Source organism: Mytilus edulis, chromosome 13, assembly GCF_963676685.1.
Source record: "Mytilus edulis chromosome 13, xbMytEdul2.2, whole genome shotgun sequence".
NCBI classification, from domain to species: Eukaryota; Metazoa; Mollusca; class Bivalvia; order Mytilida; family Mytilidae; genus Mytilus; species Mytilus edulis.
The window spans coordinates 25718040-25737128 of record NC_092356.1 but is presented as its reverse complement, the minus strand read 5'-3'; the positions used below and the strand labels follow the sequence as shown (position 1 = coordinate 25737128).

Here is a 19089-nt window from a genome sequence, read left to right as displayed (position 1 = left end):
TGTACTGTGAAAGTACTTTAAATCGTGGGTATCAATTTTGGTGGTTTGAGAAATATTAACATGTTCTTGGGTTTTTAAATTCGTGAATTTTAGTTTTCTAATAAAAAAAAATAATTGAAAAATTAAAGCCTTTAGAAACGAAGGTTACAAATAGTCTTGATTGAAGGAAATTGCAAGTAAACATTGACCCCTGTAAATCGTAGTGATAACACTAATTAACCCATGATAAAGTTATCAACAGATTAAAGACCATCAAAGGTGTTAATTAGGCCATAAACATGTCACCTAAAGAAAACAGTAACATCAACAGTCAGGGGACTTACTTAAACATGTTAAATGAGTGATTTTCTAAATCACTGATTCAATTAAGTAACATTATTTCCATAAAGGTCGGAAGAAAGAGTTGTCTTTCTTTAATAATCACCCATTTAAGTAGTACAAATTAATCACTAAAAGAAGTGATTTAATTTTATTGTAGCTTTAAATATAGAATACTAATGATCCAGGGACTAATTATGTTTCTAAAATTATCAGAACCAACATCTGTGTTGATAGGATGACCAGGTCATTTCAGGTGATGACCTTGTGCTGAATCTAGGAAAATGACATAAAAATCACTTCTTTAAGTATCATACCTCAATTTCCTTTCCAAAAATCACTTCTTTAACATGTTTAAATATCATTATTTTAATAACCCACTAATTTCAACACCCCCCGAACAGTGAAATTTTTTATCGCGAACAGTAGAATTTTATCCATAATCTGAAAGATGAAACCTTGAACTTCACAGGAAAAATACTCCCACTACTGGGAAAAATCTTTTAAGAAAGTATCAGTTCATTATGTAAAGTAATTATTATAGCATTTTTTCAACTTAAATAGAATTTGCAGCTAAATGATAGCATCAAAGGCATAAACCTTGCTACTTAAAAGAAGCAAAAAGTTCATCTTTTAAATTTTTACTAATTAAAAGATATTATTTAAAACTATGTGTTTAAAATTTTGATAAAACTACAAAATCACAACTTGTGACAAAGCTTAGAATTTGCTTCTCAAATTTAATAAGTCCCCTGACTGATAAACATATGCTTTAAACATATCTTGAATTGTCAAATAATTCTTATCAAAATCAAGCCCAGCATGAAATTATCATTTCCCATATGTACGAGAACTATGAGGATACAAAATGAACACTTAATCATACTGGCATATCAATAACGGAAATCTAACTTTCATCGATCAAAAATATTTTTTATGAGAATTAAAAGATCAAAAGTTTTAAAGTTTAGGTTATTAAAGATTAAATAGGTATAATCCTGCATGCGGTTGTAGTTCTGTGACTGCTATTAAAGTATTCTCAGATTTGGCGTTATTCAATATATTCTCTAGATCATATCAGTAGTCAAACCTACCGATTGGGATCTTTCCATGTCTTGATTTGGATAATCGGCCTAGCCAAGATCAGATGTGCATTTCATATTGGGTCTATGTTATAGGCTTATAAAATCAAGAAGATAAACTTTACATAAGTAATACATCTTTGAACTTAAGAAGAGAATGTAGGGCTTCACAATGAATATCAAATATCATGTATAGGTGTTACCGTTTTGAAAAAAAACACTAAAATACACGCTGAAAATGGGCAAAATTTCACGTTATGTTGTTTCATTTAAAATTTCGCTGTTTTTATCAATTGATAGTTAATAAGTGAACTTAATTTGAACTACATTATTGGTTCATTGCTATAGACAATTTATTCATCTTTCTTTTACTGTTTGTTACAACAAAAAATCTTCAGTGGTTACAAAGTTATGATAAAAAGTTGAATACTATGTGCTTGTTATGAAATTTTGTACTTTTGTTTTTAGCTTGCTCAGTGTAGTGATAAAAGAGAAAAATAAATCAAATTTATGCTATTATGTGTTTTGTTTTCTCTTCTAGTATATACATTATCAAAAACTACCTCATTTATCAAAATTGCAGTACCCTAGGTGGAGATATATGCCATCAAAGTTGAATATACAAATAAAGTGAAAAAATGTCTTGTCCGTAGACATGCATTCCCTAGTAAACTGGAAGCATAATTACATTAATGTTGCATTGCTAAGTTCCTGTTCTTTTATATGAAAACACTACTAACATTTTTTTCTACCATCTATTAATAGAGGAAAAAATTCAAAAATATGTCAGAATGTCTTGTCCGTAGACACATGTCTTGTCCGTAGACATGTCTTTTTATCAATATTGCTTGGCTTTATAGGCCTTAATTAGTCCTATGTGTTGTTTAAACTTAGAAATATCTTATTTTTAATAAATAAATGGTAATTTAAGTGTTCTCAATTTTTGTAAAATTACTTTACAGGAGTGGATTTTAAAAAGTGTCAGATTATCAGTCATAAAAAGCATACCTAATTTTACTTCAATATTGTTTATTCCAGTTGCTGCATACCTTAAAAGATTAACTAAATCAAATGAAGAAAAAGTATTTCTCTCTCTCTAACTTTATCCTTTGCATTTCAGTATTAACAGCAGATGAGGAAGTGTCTACGGACAAGACACTTGTACATAACAAGTATTAAATTCAATTATTTGTCTGCTATGGAACTTAAATCTTATTTATAGGTGATGAAAGTTATCTATTCGAATTAAAACTCAGTATTTTCAACATAAATATAGTCACAATTAATTCTAACAGATTTTTTTTTTAACTGAAATTGTCTTGTCCGTAGACATTACCACAATATATTTGTATCCAATTTCCTTGAGTTCAGCCTAATTTGATAGGTAAAATGTATGTTATTTTTTCAAGAGAACACATTCAACTATGTCAAAATTGAGTTTTAATAATAGTTTGATTGTTTTAAACAGTCAGATATATGGATTTCAGTTAAAAGAATGTGTCTTCATTTTGTCTTAATCAATAAATTATTGAGATATGTAAAGAATTATGGGTACATTTTTATATTTTCCAAAATTAAAAAACACCGCTTAAAACTTAATTAGTAACTTTTAATCTTAACTTTAACAATCATCTTTGAAAGCATTTAATTGAAAATCAATAAAATGTCTTGTCCGTAGACATTATCAAAATGTATTTGTTTCCATTTTTCTTGAAGTTAAGCATCATTTGATAGATAAACCTGATAAAATGTATGTTTTTTGTTCAAGATAAAACTTTCAGCTATATCAAAATTAGGTTTTAATAATGCATTTCATTAAATATGAATACAATGTCTTGTCCGTAGACAAAACATATAAATTGTATTGCTAAGTTTGATTGTTTATTGTAAGAATATGCATCAAGTTATTTTAATGTTCTAACAAGTTTTGTTATTTATAGATAATTTTAAATACAGTTTTATCAGATAAGATTAATGATCAAAGAAAGCTACTGTTGTTTGAAATAACTGTGAGTCAAACATCTTCTTGTTATTTTTTTTAATTAAAATGTTTGATATTCAATAGTTCTAAACATATTTTGTTGTCTTTGTCATTGACCAAAAATCTGTCACTGGTGACCATGTCTTGAAGGCAACCATTAAAGAAAATTATACAGTTTTTAAACACCATTTATTTAATAAAAATATAAATGCTTCCAGTGTTAGCCTAACAATGGCAATTTTTCATAATTTAAACCATTTTTGAACCAAAATATCAAAAGAGTTTTTCCCTGAGGTGATACTCATTTTTGACTTCATGTGAAACACAAAATGCACATCTGATTGTGGCTAGGCCGAATGGTCTGATGGTTGTTTTATTTCATTGGACACTTAAATTCGTGGATAAAGTCATCCATGAAAACCACGAAAATTGGTACCCCACGAATAAAAGTACTTTCACAGAATTTACATTATTATTTGCACCATAACTTTAAAAAAAGCTTTCTTTTATACACCATCAATATATATATATGTACAAACAGCCGGCAAAGTGAAAACTTCCTATCATTCAAATTGTAGGAGAAATTATCTGGAAAAACTATATACCCATGACAAACTGATGGACAGACAGGGGTAACACAATATGCCCCCAACTAAATATAGCTTACATTTTACTTGAACTTGTGGCTGTACTTTTTTTGACTGTTGAATATGGCACTTTGGTAGAGTTTGCTGTGTTGTTAAGTTGCATGGTTGCTGCATAAAACCAGGAAACTGATTCAAATTAGACTGATTTCCTTGAAACTGCCCTCTAATTAGATTTTGAGTAGGTTCATTTATACTCCTCTGCATATTGGGGTCCTTTCTACCAGATGTTCTTGGACGTCTCTTTCCAATAGCACCTTCTGATTGGTTTCTATGAGGTTGTTGTAGAAACTGGTTTGGAATAGTTCTTTGTGCATCTCCTTGTTGGTTTCCTTGAGGTATCCCAGTACTCGGGTTTGGAATTGGTCTTTTTTTGCCTCCTTGTTTTTTTCCTTGAGGTTGTCCAGGAAATTGATTAGGATTTGGTCTACGTGGACCTCCTTGTTGGTTTCCTTGAGGTTGTCCAGGAAATTGATTAGGATTTGGTCTACGTGGACCTCCTTGTTGGTTTCCTTGAGGTTGTCCAGGAAACTGGTTTGGATTTGGTCTTTGTGGACCTCCTTGTTGGTTTCCATGAGGTTGTCCAGGAAATTGATTAGGATTTAATCTACGTGAACCTCCTTGTTGGTTTCCTTGAGGTTGTCCAGGAAATTGATTAGGATTTGGTCTACGTGGACCTCCTTGTTGGTTTCCTTGAGGTTGTCCAGTACTCAGGTTTGGATTTGGTCTTTTTTTGCCTCCTTGTTTTTTTCCTGGAGGTTGTCCAGGCAACTGGTTTGGATTTGGTATTCTTGGACCTCCTTGTTGGTTTCCTTGAGGTTGTCCAGGAAACTGGTTTGGATTTGGTCTTCTTGGACCACCTTGCTGGTTTCCTTGAGGTTGTCTAGGAATTTGATTAGGATTTGGTCTACGTGGACCTCCTTGTTGGTTTTCTTGAGGTTGTCCAGGAAACTGGTTTGGATTTGGTCTTCTTGGACCTCCTTGTTGGTTTCCTTGAGGTTGTTCAGGAAACTGGTTTGGATTTGGTCTTCTTGGACCTCCTTGTTGGTTTCCTTGAGTTTGTCCAGGAAACTGGTTTGGATTTGGTCTTCTTGGAACTCCTTGCTGGTTTCCTTGAGGTTGTCCAGGAAACTGGTTTGGATTTGGTCTTCTCGGAACTCCTTGTTGGTTTCCTTGAGGTTGTCCAGGAAATTGATTGGGATTTGGTCTACATGGACCTCCTTGTTGGTTTCCTTGAGGTTGTCCAGGAAATTGATTAGGATTTGGTCTACGTGGACCTCCTTGTTGGTTTCCCTGCGGTTGTCCAGGAAATTGATTAGGATTTGGTCTACGTGGACCTCCTTGTTGGTTTCCTTGAGGATGTCCAGGACACTGGTTTGGATTTGGTCCTCGTTGACCCCCTTGTTTTCCCTGAGGTTGTCCTTGAAAGCAATTTGGTTGTGGTCCTCTTTGAAATGTTTGTTGGGTTCCACAAGACTGTTCTAGAAACTGGTTTGGGTTAGGACCTCTTGAACCTCCTAGTTGCTGATTTGTTTTTGGTCCTCTTGGGACTCCTTGCTTTTTTGCTTGGTTTCCCTGAGGTTTTCCTGGACCTTGATTGATTTTGGGTCCTTTTCCACCTCCTTGCATATTAGGTTGCTTTCCATTATTTCCTTTTGCACTTCCTCCTCTTTTACCTCCTGGCTGACTCATTGTTATTTCACTCCTTTAACTGTCAGCTGGAAAAACCCTATAAAAACAATGAAAAAGCTATTTAAAATTGTAATTCAAAATGAATACAAAGAAAGAAAATATTTATTTGTTTACTTTTTTTACATTGTAATTGTGACAAGGATGGAGAGATATCTCTATTGTACATGTTGTACTTATACCACATCTTAATTATATTTCAGACAAAAATATGACAAGGAAGATTCAATTTTTAGAAAGTAAAGTCTTATAAAACCTCAAATTATAAAAAAGGTGCAATTTATGCGTTATGTTTTTTTATGGACAAAATGGATAGTTGTCATTATCAAACTTAATATATGTACGTATACTTTTTTTAAAAGAAAATTCTTTAATTTGTCCATATTAAGAAAAAGTTTACTTTTTTTTTTTTTTGCTTGCTTACATGACATGCAGGAAGCAATTTGCCGACATATTTTCAGTATTCAAAGTGACCTTACCTTGACCCTTCTCGTAAAAATCTGGTGATCGCAATACGCATGGATAGATGTCACTAAATTAAACTATAATCTGATTGTACATGTTATACATGTGCTTAATATCCATGCTTTTTTGTTGACTGTTTACTATAAGGTGACAGTCGGTAAACTAGGGCTTCAAAACACAACAATAAATGTGCGGCCATATTTTCTCTTCATAACAGACAGAGAGAAAAAAAAGGACGATTATACGATTTTTTTTGCATAAAAAATGATAAAGTCGTCAGAAGACTAAGCTTATCATGCTTATGATATACATGATATATACATGCATTGGTTCAAGAATTGGATAAACCTTATTTTTAACCAGTCACTTGTTTCATATGACTTTAATTTTATCTTTGTTTTCAATTGACCATTTATTTGTTTACTTTTTTTACATTGTATAAAAAAGAAGATGTGGTATGATTGTCAATGAGACAACTATCCACAAAAGACCAAAATAACACAGACATTAACAACTATAGGTCACGGTACGGTCTTCAACAATCAGCAAAGCCCATACTGCATAGTCAGCTATAAAAGGCCGCGATAAGACAATGTAAAACAATTCAAACGAGAAAACTAACGGCCTTATGTAAAAAAAAAAAAAAAAAAAAAATGAACGAAAAACAAATATGTAACACATAAACAAACGACAACCACTGAATTACAGGCTCCTGACTTGGGACAGGCACATACATAAATAATGTGGCGGGGTTAAACATCTTAGCGGGATCCCAACCCTCCCCCTAACCTGGGACAGTGGTATAACTGTAGTATTGTGACTTGGATGGGGAGATGTCTCTTTCGTACTCATACCACATCTTATTTATATTTCAGACAAAATCTGTCATTGTCTACACATGTTTACAAAATAAATATTTATGATTAATATACCTTACATATATATCATGTATATATGTAAGAATTCTATTGGGTTTAACATTAGCATGTCACATGAAATATATCAGTTAATTTTCATTTAATCATTTTAATTGCAAGGAAGGATGAAAAACCCTAAACGTTTACACCAGTGGTTATGGTGGTGAATAACCCTATTAGTTTGAGATTTGTTTACAAGTTATCTCCCATAAAAATGATGTCACAGACGTATGTAAACATAATAGCAACATTCACATAGTACAGGAATCCCATGGAGTGACGAGACAACAAGACTTTGGACATACATCTAGTGCTGATGATCTCTTATAACTGGTTTGGCTTTTAGGTCCATCAGTATTTTACAAAAAAGTTTTTACCTTTGTTGTACAATGTACATATGAGAAATTCAAAGACACAATTTCATTTTAAATAGTTTTAACATCAGTGCTTTTTCAATGGTTCAAAACTCCCTTCCACTGTTAGTTCGGTATTTTAATTAAACAAACATTGTGGCTCGTAGAAAAGGAGAATATAAAAAATTGTCAACCCTACACCATCAGTGAAATAACCTTTTAGTGTTAACAATTTTGGATATTCACTTTTTCTACAGGCCAAAATTGTTTAATGTTTTTCAGGTTATTTTTTTGTTATTGTATCCGGTTACATTTATCATGATTAATTTTGAGGTACAAAATGTATAGAGTTATCTCCCATGGTTGGAGATTTAAAATTGATACATGTACATGTACCCTGGGTATAATTACTTTGTCCTGTATGTGTTTTCTCTTTTTCTTACATTGGTTCTCTCCAAATAACCTTCATCATGATAGACCATAGTCATGATAGCTAGTGTAAACAAAGCATTAACATGATTAATCAAAATTTCATCTAATCTCCATTTAAACTGTTAAGCATGTTGAATGGTGATTAATAAACAATTTGCAGGGCATGGGCTCTAATATGAAGCTTCTTTTTGTGTGTATTTTAGTCAAGATGCCATCTATAATATAAAAAAGAAGAAGTGGTATGATTGCCAATGAGACAACTGTCCACAAGAGACCAAAATGACACAGACATTAACAACTATATAGGTCACTGTACGGCAATCAACTATCGGCGATGACCAAGAAAACAACCCATGGTCATGTTACAAATTGATATAAACAAAAACATATATAATTGTATATATAAATAGATATATGAACCTCATGCAAATGGATTTTCCTATGTCATATATGTCTGTTTGATTTCAATTTAAAGGTTAAAAAAATAAGTTTATTTTTTATTTTACCTATACATAGATACAAGAATGATTTTTAATGAATTGAATCAGTCAACCAAAGGATTTACCTTTGTTTTAACTTTCTATGTTCACATTTTTTTTCTTTTATAGACTAAAAGGCTAACAAGAATCAATCATGCACAATCCATCTCTAGCTAAGGGGTTATATTGAAGTTCACGTGAATACAAATTCAATGAGTTCCAATTATTCTTTTGCAAGTTTTCTGATTCAATAAACTGCTTCGCAGAGCACAGCTGGATATGACCACAGAGGTCCAACCCTGAACAGTTGGGGCAAAAATGGACACAATATCCAAGCTTAGTAAGGACTGAATTTGGATTGTACCTTGATACTCGACATATTATAGGTTCCTGACACAGAATAAATGTAGTCAAAGAACTTAAAATAAATTATTTCATTATAAGATTTGAATTTATATTAAGTTGAAGATTTCTTGCTGTTGTGCGACTGACCCCCCCAAAAAATATTTTGTTTACCCCTCCCAACCTTTTACTTGTGGTATTGAACCTTGTGAAATAATTTCAGAGCAATCAAAATACTTATAAACAAGTTATTGTCCTGAAGCTAGAAAAATGATTGTTTTAGGCCTCTTATTGGCCCCAAATTCCAAAACAGTAAAAATGAGATCATCAACCCCAAAAACATTTCCAACCTTCCTTTTGTGGTACTGTACCTTTTGAACTCATAGAGATCCATACACTAAAATAAACTTTTGAACTCATAGAGATCCATACACTAAAATAAACTATAGTTATTGTCGGGATACCCAAGAGAAAATAAATCTGGAATTCCACTGGAATCCCGGCTGGAATTTTGATGGGATTCCAAGTGGGATCCCACCTAATTCCACCGGGATAAAATTTCGGGAATCCCGCCAAAAGTCCGGGATTCCCGAAATTTTATCCCAGTGGAATTAGGTGGGATCCCACTGGGATATTGTGGGATTTTGATTCGGATCCCACTGGAATAAAATTTCGGGATTCCCGCTAAATAAGCGGGATCCCGATGTAAATGTATTGGGATAAATTTCGGGATTCCCGTAAAAGAATCGGGATCCCGATGTAAATCCCAGTGGAAATATACTGGGATTCCCGGAAAAAAAAGTGGGATCCCAAAAATAAATACCAGCAGGATATACATGCACCAATTCAAATTGCACTGCCACTGGGAATCCTGGGTTATTTATGCAAAAGGATACATGTCATGTTTTCCATTCTGTTAATCAATTTGCTGTCTCTGTACTTCCAACTAGAATTGCTGAGTAAATTATGGTAACTGGAATATCTGCATGCAATCTGTTTCGTTGGAAGCTCCATTTAAAAAGATCAGTATATCCCCTAAAAGTATCAAAAAAATCCACAAAGAATCATTTGTTCAATACGTTTTGAAGCAACAAATTCAATAGAAATATTATTGCATGTTTAATGTTTATAGAATACAGTAGATTGGAAGCTAGTCCAAATAATTAAGAAGTCTTGGAAGGTTATTTTAATTTTTTGGCAAATTAATTACCTTCCCCCTTTTTATCCCCTGACGATAAATAACTATAGCGAATTATTATTTTCACCAAATAAACATACACACAACTGAATTAAATTTTGACATACCTACTATTTATGCCTGTTATGTGACAAGTTAACAAGTTTATTCATTGTATATGTTAAAAATAAATATATTTTCAGTTTATGCTTTCAGACTTTCTGATGTTGATTTGCTCAGATAAAAACCATACAAATCATAGTTCCTCAATAAATTATTTTTATAATCATTATATGCACATATACACATGTTAAATTAAATTATTAATGCACTTATCTGAAAACATCTTCATCTTCGTCCTGTCCATAATTCAGCGTAAACAAATTTTGATGACGTTTTTACCAGTACCCAAACGTCGACGTGACAATCTCGCCCCAAATTATATCGGCCAAGTTGATCTGTCTCCGTAACGGTATTATAAATAAATTAAGGGTATCGCATAAAAGTATTAATTACTGGCCAGTTTTTACTAAATATAAGAAAATTATACTTTATTAATCGGCACATGGTGCATGCGGATAAGATAGTGGCCGCATTATTTAGGACAGTAGTCAGTATTTTCTAGGGTCGAACTGTCCCGCGGCAGTACAGTTGAAAACAAAGCACGTGGTTATGATTTTTTACAGTTTACATAAGTTGAGAAATCAAAGTTTTACGATGTCGATCATTATCTTATCATTGATGCCGGACGACAACTAATAGAAACGCACTTATGGGAACTTGGGGAACAACAGAAACGCCCAAGCTTTTCTGGCAAAACACTCGTTGACATTTCTCGGACGCCCTGCCATTTTTATCGCGAAAATCTCGGCATTTTTCTGACTTATTAATATCTGTCAAACTGAATATTAAGTGACGCTTAAATGTGATTGGCTTCAACTGACAGCTTTGGTGTCATACGCATTGTTAATTAACACCAATAACCTGTACTTGATGTTATCAGCGAGACATATAAAAATAAAATTGAAAATGGAAGTGGGGAATGTGTCAAAGAGACAACAACCCGACCACAGAAACACTTACATATTTTCAACAACATAATATATGGTTCATACAATTTCCCGTTTTAACTAGACTGGGATCCCAGCTTCAGACAGTCATCCCGATTGGGATCCCGGCTTTAAACAGTTCCGATTGGGATCCCAGCTTCAGACAGTTACCCCGATTGGGATCCCAGTGTCCGATATTTATCCCGTTTCATCTTGACTGGAATCCCGGCTTCAGACAGTTATCCCGAATGGGATCCCAGTTTCAGATATTTATCCCGAATGGGATCCCGCCTCCAGATGCTTATCCCGGCTTATCCCGACAATTTCACCGGGATTCAATTTGCATTGGGATCCCGATGGATCCCGTTTTCGTTTTCTCTTGGGTACCAAATGTGTTCTAATGTTGTTGCTGATGAAGACGTGATAGCAATACACGACCGAAATATATTTTTGCAGTGGTTAAGAAATGGTTTGCCAGCTGAGTCACACTAAACAAGGCTACCGGTCATCTTTTAGGTGATATATACATAATACATGTATATCTTAATAAATTTCCTTTTTAATTCAACTTGGCTACTATTATAAACTATCAACAATGATCAAAATCTGTTTTAATTATTAATTCATCTTAACATGCTTAACGGCTCCAGAGATAGTAATTATACTGTATACCAATTTTGCACTTCCATGTTTTCCACAACAATAAGTATCTTTAATTTAATATGGGGACAAAGTCCCCAATTACGGTAGAAAAATCAATAAAAAAAAAAAAAAAAAAAAAAAAAATCGGGAAAATTTCCCCGAATTTTTCATTCTACTAATGAACTCAAAATCGTTAACTTTTTTTTTCAGATCTAGTTCCTGTTCCGGTCTTCCCCGCATTTGCGCAGAAATATGTCTTGTTTGCATGAGACTTTGAAAAGAAAATTATATGCATCAGTCTAGTAAAATATAAGATTGGAACTCAATACAATTTCATTTTTAATAATTGTTTGATTTGAAAAAAACGTTACCTGATGGAAGCGTTTCTTTTGTTTACATTGAATATGACGTCATAACTTAAACAACGTCACAGCTAAATCCCTAACCACAGAACCGAAATCGGGAACGTACGGTATTTCCGTTTCCTTTATTAACATGTTTGAGGTAAAAAAAAAATAATACATACAGACTTCGTCCCCATTCACAGGTTATGCCTGCCTCATATTATCAATTCAAATATGTGTGGTGTGAGATGGTGCAAGATGGGAGGGGAGAAAAAGAATGGGAGCTTAAATGTTATTTTGGGCGAAAGGACCAAGATTTGGAGCAGGCCATGACACTATACCAAGGAATTCTAATCGCTTTTACATCTAGTAAATTTAAAAAAATCACTGTGTAGTCTCATCTTAATTTTTTTGCAGAAGACACGATCATGTATAAAAATTGCTTATTTGCCTTTCCCAGACAATGCCAGACAAACATCATTTTTTAAAAATAGAGTTATCCCTCTTTGCATTGACTTTTGGAAGCAATCCCCCCTTTCCAGTTTCCTGCTGTTTGTTTTCATCAGTACAATAATGAATGTTTGCTTGCATGTGATGTATGTTTGTGTGCGTATGCATCTTACTTCTTCACATGCCTGCCATTAGGAATAAATTATAAATGCGTATTTCTTTCCGTACTTCTTTCAGTTATTGCGCTGTAGCACGGACTGTCAGTGAATGGGGTCAAGTTTTACAGAATAATAAAAAGACGCAGCAGTTAGAAAAACTTGTAGACATTTTCAAATATTTCATGTAAGCAATATTAATGATACATTGGACGTCTATAACTTACCAACATGATTATTTTGTACAACAATGTAAACAGACTTTACAACCTCCGAAATAAGGGCTATGTTTGATTTAGCGTAATGTAGAACGCTGATCTGCCGGTGCTCCAGACGTCTATGTCAGCAGTGGCGGATCCAGAAATTTTCATAAGTGGTGGCCCACTGATTGCCTAAGAGGGGCCTGCTCCGGTCAAGCTTCAGTGATTCCCTATATAATCAACCAAATTTTTCCGAGAAAAGGGGGAGGGGTCTGGGCTCTCCCTGAATCCGCTTCTGATCAGTATCTCATGATTGATGCTGGGGTTAAAATGGAACACGTATGAGTGAGAAGGAATAATTTTCCTACAATTTTGTAATCTGCATTTGGATAATTTTTTTATTGATTTCTTAGTTTAACGAGAAACCAGATGAATCGAGCAACGCCGGGCATGCATATTCTGTTATTAATGATGGAGCAGCACCTAGTGTAGTGTAACGTGAAATATTAGAGATTTGATTTAAAATTTTTGATTTTTTTTTTGTATTCTCACGCCACTTTTAAGCTCCACCTTTTGGCTTTTCGTGGCGGCCAGTTTTTATTGATGGAGAAAACCACTGAGCTTCGGTGGGAAAACTGACAGTACTCCTAGTCAATTAAGATTTGAGTCGAGTGCACCTGCACGAGCAGGATTCAAGCTCACAGTCTCATTGTTAAGACAAATATACAAACCAATTAATTGTATATTTAGCTTTCTGTATAGTCACGGTGGGTATGGTTGTCCTGCGAGAGAACGTACTGTGCTGGTGATTTGGTCCTGACGGGTGCTGGTGGGTCCTGATTCTGTGCTGGTGGGTTTGTTTACATTGTATCAGAACGGCAATAAAACGACTGTTTTGTTGCTTAATTTTTCTCTGATGCGTCATAAGTACCATGCAAAGTATATTACAACAATATAAAATTGCAAAAGTCGTGCAAGTTCGTTAAACGGAATTGTCCTGACGATGTGCTGGTGATAAGAAAAACGGTCCTGGTTCTGTGCTCCTATGTCCTGGTTCTGTGCCTTTATATTTTAGTTAAAAGTGGCAAATATTCAGTCAAGATCATTGATGCTGTACTGTTATTGACTACTAGTAATTAACTGTTGTCTGCTCTCTTGAAATTGACATTGTTATGAATCTGTTTACTGTTATTATGAGAGAAAAAAAAAACTATTTTTTATTCTTTTTATAATCTGTTAATGGAACCCTTCTTGCCCACTTTTAAGATAAGAAAATATGTTTACGATTTTCGGGATTACGATCATTTTGCAAGATCGCCAAAATACGTTGTAATTTATACAATACTTATATAAAGTAGATGATGTTGTATGTTTGTTGTCAATGGACAAATTTCCATAAGAAACCAAAGAAAGTATGTGTTAACAACCATACGTCATTGTACGACCTTCAACAATAACCCATAAAATAAAAATGTAAAAGGTTTTGTATAAAAATGGAGAGCAAAAATATAGAAGAAAGGACTTTCTGAGCGCGTTTGAATCATATGTCTTTAGCAGCTTAAAACACATTTGTTTGTGAAAAATTGAGTAGTGACTATAAGAATGACAATAGTATTGCGGGTTTGTTTGTTTGGTTTTTTTTTTGGGGGGGGGGATGGGGGATGATAAGTTAGAGCGAGGTTACAGTGAAAGTGTTAAGCTTGGAATAGTTTCCCGTAAGATTTAAAAGCTGTATTTTAAAAGAAAAATGTATCTTACAGCTATTAAGAATCACTTGCTGTATCTGTAAGATTTTTTCAACATATTTTTTTTGTCTGAACGGTTATCAGGTATTTTTTTCGAAAGTTCGATAGAACACTAAAAAAAATCACTATTTTATGAAAGGGCAGACTAGAATATGTCAGAGAATATGTCAGAGAATAAAGACGTGATAACCTAGAGAACATTAACAAAACTAAGATTTCTTAGCTTTTTCATTTCAAAATTCCAAAATAAATAAATATTTTTGATAAAGAATTACAGGGGAGGAAGTGAACAATGTGTCCTACTTTTCTATAGAATGAAATTCAAAACAGTGTGGCTGTGGCCATTGATTGGCACATTAAATTCATCCATTGACTGGGACAATTTAGATGAACGTTTGTATGTAACGACCACTGATCATTATGTACTTTTTAAAGACACTTAAACTATGGGGTCACCAAAGGTTCTCAACACCCCAATAAAGTAATTCGAAAAAATTAATCAGAAATAACACGATGTTTTGATTTATACCAATTATAAAAATCAAAACATAAAGGTTATTCCTGATTATTTTTTCGAATTACTTTATAATTAAAGGCGTTAAGAAACCTTTGGTGACCCCACAGTTTAAATGTCTATCGTAGGTACGTCGTGAACAGTGGTCGTTACAGACAAACGTTCACGTAAATTGTCCCAGTCAATGGATGAATTTAATGTGTCAATCAATGGCCACAGCCACACTGTTTTGAATTTCATACTATTTAAATATTTTTATGAATAAAAAATCAAATGTGCCTTAATTATGATTGAAAATGAGTAAATGGAAAAACTACCAAACGAAAATACATTTTTATTTTAATATTGGTAATATCACTAAGCTTTTAAGTTTTGTGTTTCAAACACACCATCTCTGTAGTAATGACTCCTTATTAAGATATTTCACATCTCCATTTTTTTTTCTGCATTTTTTTATATTGTGAATTCTTAGTATTATTATATTAAAATGTAGACTTAATTTATATTTAAAAAAACTGAATCTAAAGCCAGATAAATCAAACATTTTTGTTTCTATCTATCCGTTTTCAGGACTTTAACAATCAACGTAAACACGTCTGGAAAGTAAAATGCGTACTCGGCTGTCTGTAATCGACCATTTTTAGACACCCTCCTAAAAAACAAGCCGGGGTGGGGGTTCAGAGATGCAAATTAAGTACTTAGATCAATATTTTATATTTTCGTGTATGGTTTATCACCCCCTCCTGTGGCCTGTCAATTACGAAAATGTGCAAACTGCAATAGTATCAAAACAGCACAGACAATGAATAATAGAGATATAATTTTGTACATATACATGTATCAAGGGGAAACTTCTTGCAAAGCATTATTATTTATAGTTCATTATTGTATTTAGTAGAAAAAGAGAAATTGGTGAAAATAAAATCACTATTTTTGTAGAAAATTCACAGACCTTTGTACAGAAATTTTTGTTATGTTTAGCATGGGATCGGATCAACACAAGGGTACATTATCCTTAAAAATCTATTTAATAGTATTTGAAACTAACGTTTGCTTTGTTAATTGTGCCTTCAATTTCAAAAATTAAAATATCTCGTAACTTCATACTACCAATTGAGTATAAAACAAGTAAATAAGTTTAAAAAAGAAACTCTTAGATTAAACACCTAGATTTAACTTTAAAAAGTCATAACAGTTTAAAACAATACAAATCTACACACACAAATAACTGGCTTAATTTCAACTGATTTTCAACCCGAATCGCTATAAGATCATATATAAGCTCAACTGTGTCGAGGGATCGTGTGAGGTTCATTTATTGTCTTGGCGTCCGTATTACAATGACCAAATGTTACCAAATGATTTTTTCAAGAGTGAATCTAGGAAAAACAATATTCATCAACAAACCAGACCACTGTCTGTTAAAATGTATTCGAGTTTTTAGTTACAGCCGATTCCATTGAGTATGTAGGCAAATGTTATATCTTTGGTTAGCTTGCTTGTTAGCTAAACCGTGAAGTCATTGTTAGGTAAGGTCTATACCCTCCTTTCGAATTAGCCTGGTCCTACAGACAGAAAGATGTGTCATTTGTCGGACTAGTCTACTCTTAAAGTAGGGTAGTTTACATAACCTAACAATGACTTTTCTGTTCAGCAAGCAAGATAACCAAAGATATTCCCTTTGTCTACACACTCATTGAAATCGGCTTTAATATTGCAAATGTTTAAGCAATTAGGGCAAAACTTACCGAGTAAAAAAAATCAAAATGTCTATCACCTTGCACATTTCAGAAAATTCAGATCAGATAACGAAACTGGGTCCAGCAACATTTATAAGCAATTTAAGATTTTGACCCTCACAGTTTCCATTCACCACAAATATTCTCGTTACAACGAATCAAATACCAGTTGCAGCCTTTTGTTTATCTATTAATATATGTATACGGATAAAGTTATTAAAGGCAGCAGGGTCACCAGGGTGAGGAGTCCATGTCATCTAAAATAAATGCTAAGCATAGATCTAGAAAGCGGCAGATAATCATGGCATTAAAAAAACTCTCTTCTTTTCGACTTTTTTCGAACAAATTGACACATAAAATGAATTATATAGTATTATGGAATTTTTAACTTGTGTTCAATTCATTGGTTACACCTTTTACTAGGATAACAGTCCTGTCAAGTATGAGCTGGGTAAAATATTTCAGAAAAGAAGATGGAAATGTGAAAGTTTCCGTGCGTCAGGTGCAACAGCATACGAACAGCTAACATGTCTCGTCAGGGTGGAAGCTAAAACGTCCACGAAAATATGATTTAAAACCTTTATTCGTTCCAACAAAGATATTGTGATTTTGTTGAGGATTTAACCATCTACGACAACAAAATTTCTTTTTTTTTTTAGAATTTACAGCTCTTCTATAAATATATGCAAAGCAAACCATTGATTAAATTGCTTGCTATGATTGTTTGGATGTTTGTAAACGACAGGTAAGTAGTCTGTTTACTATATACTACAATTTATTTGGAAAATAAACATTAACTTCAATTCCTGTCAGTTTGTATTTGTCCAATCAAATCCCAGTATGTATTGAAACTCCGCCTACCTATTGTTTGAAAACATCCAAGCAAACATAGCAAGCAAGTCAATCAAATTTTTTTTGCATGCTTTTATAGAAGAGCTGTACTATATAATGCAAGGAAGCGTTTAAGTCTTTCGCCAAAAAATACTATCAATTTCTTTTTGTCCTATGTAAACTTACGTACCATTTCCTTCCATTCATGATCATTAAATTGAACTGTAAAATATTGCTTGGTACCTTCTTAATTCCTTTATGAGTCTTATGTAAACAAGATTCCCTGCACACTTTTAAAGTTCTGCTTCATCAAACATTAAAATGTGAACTTAAGTTTTGAGACTTTTTTAATCTACACGATTGGGATTTTTGTATATGAGAACATGGTTTATCTATTAGTTGAAAATGCGGCTTTGAACTAGCTTTCAGTACCTGCAAGCATTCGTTATTCAATAATGTGTGTCTTTGTGTTATTATTTTATGTAATAAATTGTTGTTTTGGTACACCACTGTAACAATGAAGGAGGAAATGAGGAGGGTTGGTTGGGTGGAAGTGGGGAGGGGTATGCGGAGCGCTAACAAACATGTCTATGCGGCATTGGCTTTGATCATTGTTGAAGCATCAATGTAAGGGGCATTTAAAATATCTTAATAAAACTATTCTTATTTTAGATACTATATATTGTTATCTGATATTGGACGAAAGATGTTGCCCTTTTATGTAATTATTTAATACAAGTTACGATCATTTCAAAACACATATTAAACAGCCAAATGGATGCACAAGACCTTAAATAGGAGTCATAGATCCTATTGACAACAATTATCTGCCCAATTTTATTGATTTTGTAACATTTGTTTCAAATATGACCAACTTCTTATCCAAAATCACCAGAACCGTATCAGGACCCACCAGCACAATGACAGGACCAACCAGCACAGTATCAGGACATGAATAAATTGAGAAAATGCTAAATGTTAATAAATTGCAATGTTTTTTCACAAAATAGTTTTGTCGCGTGGATTGCGGTATAGAAAGCGGACTCTATGAGCATTTTTGTTTTATTTTTCAGTTCGAGATTTTCTGAAAATGAGCATTTCTGTGTTACGCTTACTGAAAAAGTTTAGAGGGTCAACTTTTTAATGGTTTACATATGAACCCATAAGAAACAAAATTGAAAAATCTCAACCGTTTTCTTCCATTTTTTATGAGTGAAAACGTCAAAAATCATTTTTTTCGTCTTTGTTTACATTTTTTCATTGATCACCAGCACCCGTCAGGACCAAATCACCAGCACAGTACGTTCTCTTGCAGGACAACCATACCCACCGTGATAGTGGCGTATCCTTTTCATAAGGAGGGCACCGCACTGACTGACACAAAAGAAGGGGGCTCCAGTCATGCGTCCCCTTATAACCAACCACATTTTCACCACCAAAGGTGGGCCCTGCCCCCCCCCCCTTTTCCCCCGGATCCGCCTATGCTACATTATGAGGATGTGTATGGAATATTATAGATCTATTCTTTTATAGTCTGAAAA

The 19089-nt window shown here is 33.5% G+C and overlaps 1 protein-coding gene across 1 annotated transcript in view; it reads right to left on the bottom strand.

The window, feature by feature from the left end:
* The window catches only part of LOC139501057 (uncharacterized), a 94231-nt gene extending 81415 nt beyond the window's left edge, over positions 1-12816 (bottom strand). The window contains exons 1-2 of the mRNA XM_071290023.1: positions 12747-12816; positions 4049-5754 (exon numbers count right to left, since the gene is read on the bottom strand). Coding sequence (XP_071146124.1) covers positions 4049-5717 — 1669 coding nt within the window. The 5' untranslated portion in view covers positions 5718-5754; positions 12747-12816. The remainder of the gene's footprint in view (positions 1-4048; positions 5755-12746) is intronic.
* Positions 12817-19089: the final 6273 nt, after the last annotated feature.